The sequence below is a fragment of the Aythya marila genome (genome assembly GCF_965140915.1).
Source record: "Aythya marila genome assembly, chromosome: 7".
Lineage (NCBI taxonomy): Eukaryota > Metazoa > Chordata > Aves > Anseriformes > Anatidae > Aythya > Aythya marila.
Genome location: NC_139048.1, coordinates 27,795,844 through 27,808,408, shown reverse-complemented (window position 1 = coordinate 27,808,408; position 12,565 = coordinate 27,795,844). Strand labels below are relative to the sequence as shown.

The 12,565-nt window shown below is 42.3% G+C and overlaps 1 protein-coding gene across 1 annotated transcript in view; it reads right to left on the bottom strand.

Annotated features, from left to right (window-relative positions):
* CDHR1 (cadherin related family member 1) overlaps window positions 1–12,565 on the bottom strand; it is a gene marked incomplete at both ends in the record, with an annotated part of 43,545 nt that overhangs the window by 20,522 nt on the left and 10,458 nt on the right. The window contains 6 exons of the mRNA XM_082765285.1: window positions 1,625–1,725; window positions 4,540–4,618; window positions 7,137–7,280; window positions 8,935–9,051; window positions 11,092–11,178; window positions 11,578–11,667. Coding sequence (XP_082621411.1) covers window positions 1,625–1,725; window positions 4,540–4,618; window positions 7,137–7,280; window positions 8,935–9,051; window positions 11,092–11,178; window positions 11,578–11,667 — 618 coding nt within the window. The remainder of the gene's footprint in view (window positions 1–1,624; window positions 1,726–4,539; window positions 4,619–7,136; window positions 7,281–8,934; window positions 9,052–11,091; window positions 11,179–11,577; window positions 11,668–12,565) is intronic.

The window sequence follows — 12,565 nt, the reverse complement described above, 5'->3', positions numbered from 1 at the left end:
ATCCTCACTGATTTGATATTACAGTTCTGCAACATGCAACTAAGATTGAATTTACCTGAAAGATTGTTGTACCACTTTCTGAGGCTGGAGAAGAAGATCCTCAACTTGAAATAGATGCAGTTAGAACTGACAGCAATAGCCAAGGTGCAACACGACTTTGACTAGATGTTAGGGGAAATTTATTTGTAAATTATGCCTAAATTCCTGTATGTATCACTGACTGTATTGCTATGCATCTGGTCAGAACAAGAAACTGCACCAACAGCAAGTGGAGAACATCCCTGTAAATGGGTCTGCCAGGAAGGGGTGGTAGGCAGGGTGAGCCAGGCCCAGGCAGATCCAGCAGGCTTCATTCAGTGACCACAAAATTTGCCCTCCTGGCACACAGCCATTGCTCTCCTTCCATAACAGCTGCTCCCACTCATCCTCTCTGGTGTGCAAACCAATCTGGAGGTACTGCTGAGAAACAAGCAATTTTGCTGAATACAGCCAAAACAGAGGCTCATGCTTGCTACCCAGCCAGGTATTTTTATCTCTGCTTTAACATTTGGCACTTTGCTTAGGAGACATGTTTTCCCAAGGTTATTGAAGGCTTCTCTAGGAGCATTTTGAAGTCTGAGTCAAGGTTTGATGTGTCTTGACTCTAAAGAATCTGACCCTTCTCAGTGATTTTATAGGCAACCTGAGGGTGCTAGTCTTGTCATAGAAGCACACGGCACTACCTCCACGGGGTTATACAACATCCTTTCAGTCCCACAGGCAGGTTTTATAGCCTGCACCAGCTCCAGGTTGCCACAGCTACAATTAGGAGGTTGGAAGAGCTTGAAAGGGCCTGACTAATCCTGAATCTGAGAAGTGCCAGCAGACTTTAGTAAAACACAGGGATTAGGGGAAGAAGTGGTGGATCAGTGTAACTTCAATGAGAGGAACCCTACAATCTCTCATGGTTAGCCAGCTGCTCAAGTCCACCAGCAGACAAAGTACCCTTGGACATGCTATATTTAAAACTGTCTTCAGACAATATTGTCCTTACCTTGGCGAACTCTCATGATTTTAATACACATTTGCTAGAGGAAAACTGATAGTCTTCACAATCTAACTCTACATTTTTAAATCCTTGCTCTTTAGAAACTGCTTAAATAATGAAGACTGTCACACTGATACCAGCTCATCAGGGTGTTAGCACTTATTTATTAGTACGTGATTGATCAATGCTTCAGGAGTGGTTATTGACACGACACAGTGTGATCTACCCCAATCCTATTACTAATCACAGACTTTGCAGTTACCTATCTCTTCACATAGCAGTTACAAGATGTCAATTCCCAGTCCAGCAATAACATTTGAAAATACAGAGAACAGTTATTTGCATATCGCAAAGGATTTTGATTCTCTAGGCTCAGACATGAAACTAGGACAAGATGACTTCACTTGAAAGAAGATATTTACGACACCAAATATCTCATGGAACAAAAGCAGTTTGTTCTGTTTTACAGTATCGAGCAGTCTGCTCAAATATAGCTCCTAAAACAGGTAAAGTGGGCTATAAATTGAGCTATTTTAGACAATCATGACTACTTAGGGCATTTAAGACCAACAGTCTTCAAGTGACCACAGAGCATACCTGAACTTTTAGTTCATACACTTCTTTCTTGAGCTGATTTGGGCTTTTTATAACAGAAATGGCTCCAGTTGTGTTGCTGATCTCAAAGGAACCTTCGCTTCCTGTAATAAACCAAGATGCCCTAGTTACAGGCCATTCTTCCTGTTTTCTGAACAAGCACAATCAATCAGCCATATACTTCATTAAGCATACCTTTGTTTGCATGTGTATCCATCCCCCATCCCTATCACTAGCTCTGCCTCTGCCTTTCAAAAATGAAGTATTTTGATGCCTGGTCATGGTGTGGTGAAAACACAGATGGAGGCCAACAAGGGATTCCTCCCCTAGGAATGGCTTGGCAGAGCCCTACCCATATGGACAGCTACCCTCATTCTCCTTTCACCCACCCTGGTCGGGTTCCCTTCTAGATTCAGCAGCCTGGCATGCAAATTTGGTAATCATTTCTGTTAGGCTGTCTTCTTCATATGCTGGTTTAGACAAAAATAGACAGTCCTCATTTTAATTAGCAAATTCATACATAGTTAAGTCTGAGAAACAAGAATATTTCTCTCAGTAATATCAGCTAAGGTGAGAAGTTTGACAATCTGAAACAGTCACTCTTTCTGCAAACAGTGTCTCTTGAGAAACATCTGCCCTTAGATGCTCAGCTGATAATAATAAAAAACACCTCTCAGCCTTCTGCAAGGCTGGCCTGAACTAAAAGTGATTTTGGAGAACCTCAGGTAAAGCTCAGGCTTTTTTCATTGAGCCTGAGTCTGATCCACAGACAGAACAGGGCTGTGGGCTGGCTTTGACCCCTGCAACCTAATTTTCATCTTTCTGAAAAGAATGTGAACAGGGCTGTGATCCCTTTAGACCTGGTGAATTTGTACTGAAGCAAATGTCAGCTTGCAAAGAGGCAGCAGCAACTCATCACAATGTCTGCGCCCACTTCACCGTCACAGCCAAAAACAGGGAGTTGCCCAGGAAGGGACCAGCCGACAGCTCAGGGGGCCCTGCCCTGCTCTGCCACAGGGCTACGGGCACCCTTGCATGCTACCTCACTCATGGTATTGGCCTTAATGGCCAATGTGGCAGAGCATACCATTGAAAGGAGAAAAAGAAAAACCTTTAAAATAAAGGAGATTGAGGCTCAGAAATAAAGGATAATAATCTGAAAGCCAAGCCATTTTTCTTTTTTTTTTTTTTAACTCAATTTCAGTGCTAATTTTTAAACCATCTGACAGTGTCCCATTTTGCTAATACCTGCAATAACTGCAACTTCATTACAGTATACTAGGCACAACAATGAACAGCTATTGAATCATGCTCTGGTCAATTATTAAGATACATTGGCCTGGAAAGAACATTCTGACTGAGAAGAAGCTGAAGTCAATAGTGGTTTCAAGCCACAATACCTAGCGTTATTGTCTAGGTACCACAGGGAAATTGGTAACTCAAGAGTATGTAGCACTATGTGTTCCTCCATATAGCACATTCAGAGGATTAGAGTGCTTTCTAAAGTGGTTTCACCCTCCTTAGATAAAAAAAAAAAAAAAGCTTGTAAAGAATAAATAATTTCCCGTTTGCCGTTAGTCAGCCTGCAGTTATTGTAATAATGGCTTGTCATGACTCAGGTCAGGGTCTGAGGTGGAAGGGCAGGCACCTGCTGTAATCTCTTCTTTTCTATTTCATAACTTTCTATGCACTAAAAGCATATTCCCTTCCTCTTTTCCATTTCATGCTACTAGTCTGTCATCCCCTTCCATCTTCATTTGCCACTCTTGCCTAATCGCTTACCCTTTTTATTCCATTTTCTCCCATAGCAGGTGGTCCTCTACTTTCTTTGGAAATATAGTATTTCTTCTCAATTTCTTCCTTTCATACACTGCCTGGTTCACCTGCCTCCACTTACTCTCCCTTCCTCAGTTTCCTCCCTTGTCTAGCTTCTTTTTGTTCCATTTCTTTGTTTTTACTCCTCATTCTCCACCTTTTTTACTTTCTTGCTTTCCATCTGTTTTTCTCTTCTGTTACCTTTTGTCTCAGTGCTTCTGCCTTTCTTTTCTCCTTGTATCAGGGGAGAAGGAACCTTAGCATGGGTCCCTTCCTATGTCAAGAAAAAACCTGAACTGCACCCCTCTCCGTCCGCTCTACCTTGCTTTTTAAATCACATAACACAATTAAGAAGTTTCTGCATAGCTCTCAATTAAGCCTCAAATTTCTTTCATTAAATTTTGGTTTCTCACTTCTGTGAGTCAGGGTGCCCAGTTGTCATGCAAGTCCTGCTTCGGAGGAAGAGAGAACCAAACAAAACTAAAATTGTAGCTTGCAGTTTAGTTGATCTAAGTTGTTGACTTCACCAGTCATCAATTCAGCTAAGTCTGTTTTTTATGCTATTAAAAGACATGCTATGGACACTCTCCGAATTGCTGATGAAAAGCATTAATCTTTTGATAATACCTACTTCTAGTGCCCTGGACAGTCAGTCTCTCTTCACTAGTAAATATAATTTCTTCCAAGAAACCAGACATTTGAATGTTTAGCCACTTAAATGACAATATTAATAAAAATATACCTCTAAATATCATGTCTGGATCTCCCAATGCATTTTCTTGTCTCTCAGATTAAATGATGGAGATACTCAGTGGCAGTGAATGCATCTCCCTTTACATTTTTTTGAAGCAGCAAGGAGGCTACTGGTGCCTAACAAATCAGCCATGCTAACAACTCCATGCATAGTTCTGTGAAGCCGGTACTAAAACTCAGTGAATCGTAGCTTGTTTTCTGGTAGACAGGGCCCTGGAGTTGTTTGAGATACCTGACACTATTTCATGAGTCTGTCTCAGCTTTATTAAGCTCTAGCAATCCCCCTCTAATTTAATGTCACATCTAGTTTTGACTCCTCTTCAGATTTCTTACAAGTCAAGTCTACTCACCATTCACGAGGCAGTAACGAATACTGTTAGGTTTTCCTCTGTCTCCATCAAGAGCAACAACAGTGAGGACCTCAGAGCCCTGGGGAGAAATGGGAAATTACTTTGTGTGCTGAGATCAAAAAGCAATGAAATTGCAACTGTGTATTCATAAACTGAACTTCAGCAAGTTTTTATGCAGTGAGGTGTGGATGGAAGAGCGGGTACTTTTGCTCATGCTGCACGGGAAACACACCGAGGACCACTGACTCCCAACTAGAAAAGTCTGTGCTTCGCTTTGCCGAGCACGTAGGATGCCACTCCTTGGACCAACTCTGTGTCATTCCTACACCGATGATTTTATTTGTTCCCAGTGATGTTACAGCCCATACATGGTACCTCACACAAAGTGGAGATGACCCTGCCACCACTTGTTCCCTGTGGAGCCCCTGTGCCACCTGCCCTCTCCAGCTTGCTGCCAGCACCATGCCACTGCGTGCACCAACAGCAGAGTATCCTGCTTCAGCACATGGGTCCCAGCTGCCCCGGGGAGGCCAGGGCTTGCTGCAGTCTCAGGGCATGCCATGTGCTTGCCAAGATACCATGCCTGTTTCCCTGCATCCAGTCTCTTGTCCTTTTTCCAGTTCCCCTTTAGGTGAGCACCAGAGGACCAGCAGGTACACTGTGCCGCTGCCCCTGCCCACTGCTGGGGCAGTGCTGGTGGCATGGGTGTGCAGCAGCTGCAGACCCCACACAGCCACAGGCTTGGGCAAAGGATTTGGAGTAACCCATCTGAGACCTGAGATTTATTTTGGTTCACTACCAAGACGCCCTCTGGTAGCTGCTGGACAGCTCCTGGTGTTGCTGCGCGCCCCATGGCATGCAGAGACCCAGGCAGCCACTGAGGAGTCATCAGATCATTTTTGTACTACCCGATCAAGTTCAGACAGGCAGCAAAAGCAAATCAAGGCATCACAAAGCAACTTGCCTCATGGAACATTTAGGGCATAAAATTGTGATGAAAATTATGATGATTTAACTGTCCTTAAAAGCCTTGCTGTCTGTCTGTGCAAGTAACATGGCCGTGGGCCATACGTACAGAGCTTGTACACTGGAGACCATTTGCTCATGTGACTGTTACTATCAACTGCAAAGGATGATGACTGCCAGCACTGCAGTGCTCACCCAACTGACAATGAATTGCACAATTTAGGCCTCTGAATTCAAGTGCTACTGTTTTGGACTGCAAAAACAGGAACACTGAAGAAACTGTTAGTTAATCACAAATGGCAACAGGGAACAAACATTTTGATGACAACCCTTGAGTGAATTTTTCAGATGAGAGCAAGGTTCTGTTAGAGCAATTGGAAATACAAAACTGTACTTATTATCATTCATGCTGGAAGCTGCAATAAAATCTGCCTATGGGGCAAAATGCAGTGCAGTCCCTTTGAAAGTGACATAGTACTTGTAAATCCTGACAACTTCACCAAGGAGCAAAGCAGCAAGTTTACAAAATTAACATCAAATGTGTAAACAACACAGGAATCTGCTAGCTTATCTCTCTATGGATTTCATTCTAATAGCAAAATTCACACTGGGAAGGACCTGTTTGTGCTTCCGTCATTATAACATCATAATGGTGTAAATTATGAGCTCAGGCTGGATGTAATTAACATTTATTGACTCCTGTTTCCATGGTAAACACTAACTCCCGTGTGTGTACCTGATAGTTATTTCAAGATCTACATGCAACTACACAGAATAAATCAATATACATAATATCATTCATTCTGAATTTCTTGAAAATACACAAGCAATACTCCTCTATGCTGCTGAAATGTAACAGCCTACGAACTGAACAGCAATAACCAGTCATGCAAGGGCTGAAGTGTACATCGGAGTTCTGGACAGAAAGTAAAGACACAATCTTTCCTGAAATTCAAGGGAAGATCAGGTGAACAGGGTGCTAAGACACCAACAATAGTCTAAGGTTGGGTGTTTTCACAAGCAGATACCACTTCTCATCCTACATACAAAAAAAAATAAATAATCAAAACTTATGTATCAGGGTAAAAACTGATCTATATACAGTGTCATGCCATTGCGTAGATATAGGGACAATTCATTAGTTTGCAGCTTCTGGAATAATATATAGCTGGAAGCATCATCAACACCAAGAATAATATACAGCTGAAGGCACCATGGTGGATACAATGAATTAACTCTAAGCTCTATACTCTCCTTTAAGCAAGCCTGCCATTAGGTGAGGTGATGACACAGGCAGGAGCTCACTGTACTCCTTGGTTTGTCTGTGGTATATATGAAGTAGTATCTTCAGCAGCAGATATGTGCCAACAAACGCAGTCTTAGGAGATCTCCTAAGTGGTTCTGCTAAGTATGTCCCTGCTTGCTTCATAATCTGGTGGATTTTAGGCCTGTGAGGACTTCCTGGCCCCTTCTGCCTATTTTGCCGTCACTGAGCAGAAAGTATTCTGCATTATGGGGATGTCAGGATTGCCTGTCATCAAGGGGACTGTACAAACAGCCTAGAGCATGGGTCTGCCTTGACTGAGATGTGAAAGACTGCACTTCTCCTACAGGTTAAAACCAGCACTTACTGCGAGTGTATCCTCATAGACATATCCATAGTAGGGAGTCCCGATGAACATGGGAGGTGTGTCCTGAACATCCTCCACATTGACAGTAACCGTTGTTGTGGCTGAAAACACTTTGTTGTCTCCCCTGAGCTTCCCACCACCGTCCTAGAAGAGATGTCATCATCAAACATCTGCTGGAATATGCCTGCAAATCTGTTTATGGCACTGTACACTCCTCACGAGCCTTCAAAAGCACAGTCCCAGGAATCCCTTCTCTCTCTTAACGCACAGACTCATCTCTGCTTTCCTATTCCCTTCTCTTTTCCATTTGTCCTGCTTCCTCTCTGATTAAGTAGACATCTTGCAACGTCTCAGAAGTAGTTTCTTTTATTAAGGTGGTTGTGCCAATATATGCAGTTATATACAATCTGTTGTCAACAACAGATGGGATAAGGAATTCAGCTTTTTTTTTGAGAGAGAGAAAGGGGACAGCTAGAAACAGATGCAAAAAAAAAGCAACCAAGATCTACAGCTTTTCATCCCACATATAGTCTTGCCATAAATTCAAGACAATGTGAGGTAGCAAAGTAGTGCATTTCCAGGGAAAAATTAAACAATGCAGGTGATCAAAGTCTCCTAGGGACTCCTACGTGTGAGTCTAAAGTGAAAGGATGGAGGAGCACAAAGTCAGAAACTGTTGGAGAGCCATGGTGTATAAACAGTGTCTGGGGACTTTACAGCAATCAACTCTGTGCTATCGATACAGCAGAGAATTAGAAAAATTCCTCACAGTTTCAGAAGCTTTTAACAATCTCAGAGTATTGGCTGGATGTCAGTAGTCATGCTTGTATGAATTGTTTAGCATGTCTGCTGTGTCTGTTCTGCAACTTCCACTTTTTGGGGGAGAGACAGTTTTTTTTTCCTCCTCACTGCCCCAAAGGCAACATTTAGACCAAATTTTGGTTATTTCTCTTCAAATGAACCTTGCCTAAATAAATAACATGATCCATATTTTTCATAAAACATAAGAAACTCAAAGTCACTGTAAGTAGCAGCAGAATCATTTTCTTTCCGCCAGTGTGACTCTGCCTGTGTGACAGCTCTGCACAGGATCCTGAGAGACTTTACTTCAGAATCCCATAAACTTTTAATGTCTGTTATGAATCCTCAGCTGTGCCACAGGCACAGCACTGCTGAGAATGATAGCGGAAAGAAGGGACATGCAGCAATATTTGCAGGATTCGAATAAGATCCTGCCACAAGGCAGCAGAGAGGTGAAAGAAAAGCATCCACAGACATTTCTATAAAAGTCACTTGTGTGCTGCCCTGGGTCCAGCTGTCTCCTCTGTCTTCCTGTGGCTAATGACAGCGATCCACACTGCCTGCCTGCCAGGGTTTGCCCCTTTGTTGTGGCAGGGCTGTGTGCTGGACAATAGGAGGGAGCCCAAGCACATGCACTTGCCCACAGAGGCTGACTTCTCAAAGCTGGGGCTGAAACACCAACTCTTTTGCTTCTAGGTGACTCTCAAAGTACACAGGTGACTTTCTGCAGCTGGACTTATTGCCCTGGCACTGAAGCCTGATCTAAATGTGGGAAACCCACCACCAAATGTCTCCAGATGTTACTCAGCTGGTCACCTTTCCTCCCTCACTTCTCCATGTTACCCATCATACTGCCAGACGTGGCAGATGGAGTGACTCTGCTGCCTCAGTGTTATGGTTATTTCAGAGACTGTTTAAGCCATCCCTCTATTTGACCTAAGCTGCCCTTCTCAAATGCAACCCTCCATCTCCTCTAGTTTTGAAAAAAGCTTCATACCTTGGCTACGACGATGACAAAATGTGTTCTTGATTTCTCATAGTCCAGGGTGACCCCTGTTTTGATGCGCAGGACACCACTGTGACGGTCTATTGTAAACTTATTAGCATGGATGTTCTAGAAGAAAAGGAGAAACAGCAGAAGATTACAGGTATGGAAATAAGATTGCTGTAGGGATTAATCTTCTATTTCATCTTCTAAGGGAAAAGACCAGAATAATGATATAGTTTGGGTGAATAATGTATTTGATGAATTTCACCTCTGTGTGTTTATGAACAATTCATGAACCAACCATGAGTCTCTCATTATTCAGAATAAATCAGTTAGCTTCAATGTAGATTTAAAAAAACCTTTTAGTATTTCATTGTGAAATCTTGAATTGGCTACCAGTTCATTGCACACAATGAGGTAGAGAGGCCTAACCAAGGTGGGGTGGGGGAGACAATGTGGGGAAAAAAAAGGAAGAAGAAAAATGGTGTTATCCCTTAGCATTTCAAAGTTCTGGCTTCAGAGAAGCAGGCATGTTGCATACATAGATTATTGCCAAGGACTTTAAATTAATGTTTAAGTGATTTTCCAAAAGAAACGCCTAAAAGACATCCGATTTCCAGAAGAGACTAAAAATGTCACCCTCCCTTCTGCCTGACTGGAACAATCCAGTAACACAGCTCTGTTTGGGTTTCCGTACACAATTGCTACTGCTGGATAATCTTTGTCTTTTTGATGGACGTCACCACCTGCCCACACCAGACTTTCAAAGAATTTGTTTTTCTGCACAACTTGAGAATTCCCATAAATTGTGCCAAAAGTTATAGCTGCATTTTTTCAACAAATACACATATTTAGAAAGCTTTTTTGGTATACAAATATATTAGGTAGAGACAGAAGTTTAAAATAGCTGTTCCTTGGCTTCAGAGTCTATCAGCTTTCTGGAAAAAGCCCTGGGTAAAACTGAATCCTGCACATATTGCATTTTAATTGGATCATAATCAGTGAAATCAAAACTAGATTTCAACAAGGTGTTCTTCCACAGTAGGTCCAAGGTCTTAACAACATCAGCTTTAGTGCTATGCAAATATATTCCAACTTGTTTCTGTATTGTACCCAAGGTAAACACGGCAACAAATCGGTTTTTGTTTTGGTTTTTATTTTATTGTCTCCTGAATAAAGGGAACTGCAGCTCCTCTGGAAGAAGCTGCTTAAAGGAAGAAGGAAGTTGAAGAACATCATGCAAGATGTTGTATTTTGGCATGCAAGGGGTCTGTAACACAGAAGTTCAGCTTTACATACAGAGCCCTTTCTGTTCTTCACCAGTGGGCGATACCTGAAAGGCTGCTTTCAATCAGGCACTGGGCTTTTTCAGGGAGGAGACTTAGTACCCAATATTTTACAGTGATGCACCGGTCTGCTACATCCAAATGCAGATTTGGGTTTCCAATGCATTTTGCTTTCCAAAGAAAGCTATTCCATACTTTTGAAATCCCACGTGCACACAGGACTACAAATTAGACTTGCTATCCCTGTCACTCCAAAGGGGCCAATAGGAGCCGTGCTGCAAGGATTCCCACTGGCAAGCACAAGAGTGACAGTGGCAACCCCAGCACCAACCCCTGGCAGTTGGACTGCACTTGGCTGCTCACCAGACAATATCCAATTTGTCAAAGCTTGTTTTCTGGTGCACAGTACAAAATTGGGGAGCTGGGCTTGTTCAGCCTGGAGAAGAGGAGGCTCAGGGGCGACCTTATCGCTCTTTTTAGGTACCTCAAGGGAGGCTGTAGCGAGGTGGGGGTTGGCCTGTTCTCCCACGTGCCTGGTGACAGGACGAGGGGGAATGGGTTTAAGTTGAGCCAGGGGAGTTTTAGGCTAGATGTTAGGAAGAACTTCTTCACTGAAAGGGTTGTGAGGCATTGGAACAGGCTGCCCAGGGAAGTGGTGGAGTCACCATCCTTGGAAGTCTTCAAAAGACGTTTAGATGTAGAGCTTAGGGATATGGTTTAGTGGAGGGCTGTTAGCGTTAGGTTGGAGGTTGGACTCGATGACCTTGAGGTCTCTTCCAACCTAGAAAATTCTGTGATTCTGTGATTCTGTGATACTAGCAGTTCAATCCTCTGCATCTTAGGAGAGAGATGGTTTCTGAAGGTAGAGGCAATACCTTACCTGCAAGAAGTAGGTGATACTTCCCCCAGAACCAGTGTCTCTGTCCACTGCCTCGATCTTAAAGATACTGCTGCCAGAGGGAGTGTTCTGTGAGCAGAAAGAGGTACCAGACTCAGACAGAAGTGAAAAATCAGGGGAGTTACAAAAAAAAAAAAAAAGCAAATCGAGCATGCAAAGAGGCAGAAAAAGGGAGCTAGTAGAAAGAATATAAATGAATGAAGGAACCAAAGAGCAGAAAGAAAAGAGGGAAGAGATTAAAATGGAAGAAACTGGAGAAGACCAAGAAACAAGAAAAACTTTCTGGAATAAGGGTGTCAGGAAATCTGCTAACTTGTTCCCTAAGTTTGCAGTAAATACTAAATCCCTGCCCAAATCCCAAAACAAAACAATGCCAATTAGTCCTGCTGATCTTATTACTTGACTGAAAACAAACTAGCTCCTCTTTCCAATCTACTGAAATATAGTATGCAAAGAAACTTCACCAACCTCTGGGACTTGGACTATGTAAGGTGTATTGATGAACTCTGGGCTCTCATCATTAGCATCTGTTACAAGAATCCTAACTTTTTCCGAAACCTGGAGTAGAATATGAAGAACATGTTATATGTCAAGCTGATTTACAACAAAATCTGTTCATTTGTCTACTAAAGTGTAGCCAAAGGCAATGAAAAATTCGTAATAGGATGCCTTTGCACTACCAAAATTAAGTATATAAAAGAGAAAACAGAAAACCACAAAATCCAAAAGAATTTTGTGGATATCTGTGTGGAGAGCATGCAGATATCTCTAAATTAAATAAGGAGTCTTAGCGTACTTTATAAAGTTATAGATCAGGGCTGATTTTCTTAAGTCTTCTTCTTTATGGCATTCAAGATACCATGATATCTTTTATGGGAATACACAAAAGACAGTATAAGGTTGGTACTGACAGCACAGGGCATTCATTAATGCCTCATTTGTATCATATTAGGTTAATAGCATGCATAATTTGGATGTAACAAATGCATGTTTTTAATATTTAACAATCTACCTTGAAGAAAATGCATATTCTTTTTCTAAAAATATGGACACAAATATATTTGATGAACTTCCCAGTTGTCTACAAAGCGGGCAGGTGGATGTGATCCCATTACTAGCTATTTACGGAGATTGTGGGGGTAGTTGTGCCTGTAGGACGTGGGTGTCTCCCAAGCATGCGGTAATCTCATTTCATTTGATTGAGATGAGAAAAAGCTCTAGAGTTATCCAGTTCTGTGGATAGTAAGAGGGTCCCACTTTTGTTGCTCCTCTAGCAATGAAGCCCAGGTCCTCTTACCAGCAGACTAACATCCTGACTGTGAGAGTGTGTCTGTAAACTGGAAATGTCAAGGAAATTTGTAGAACTAGGACTGGATACTTGTGCAATGCCTCGGTTAAGCCCTTAATGATTAGACATGATCAAAGCTTTATTCAGCAGCAGACGAAAACCCTCACC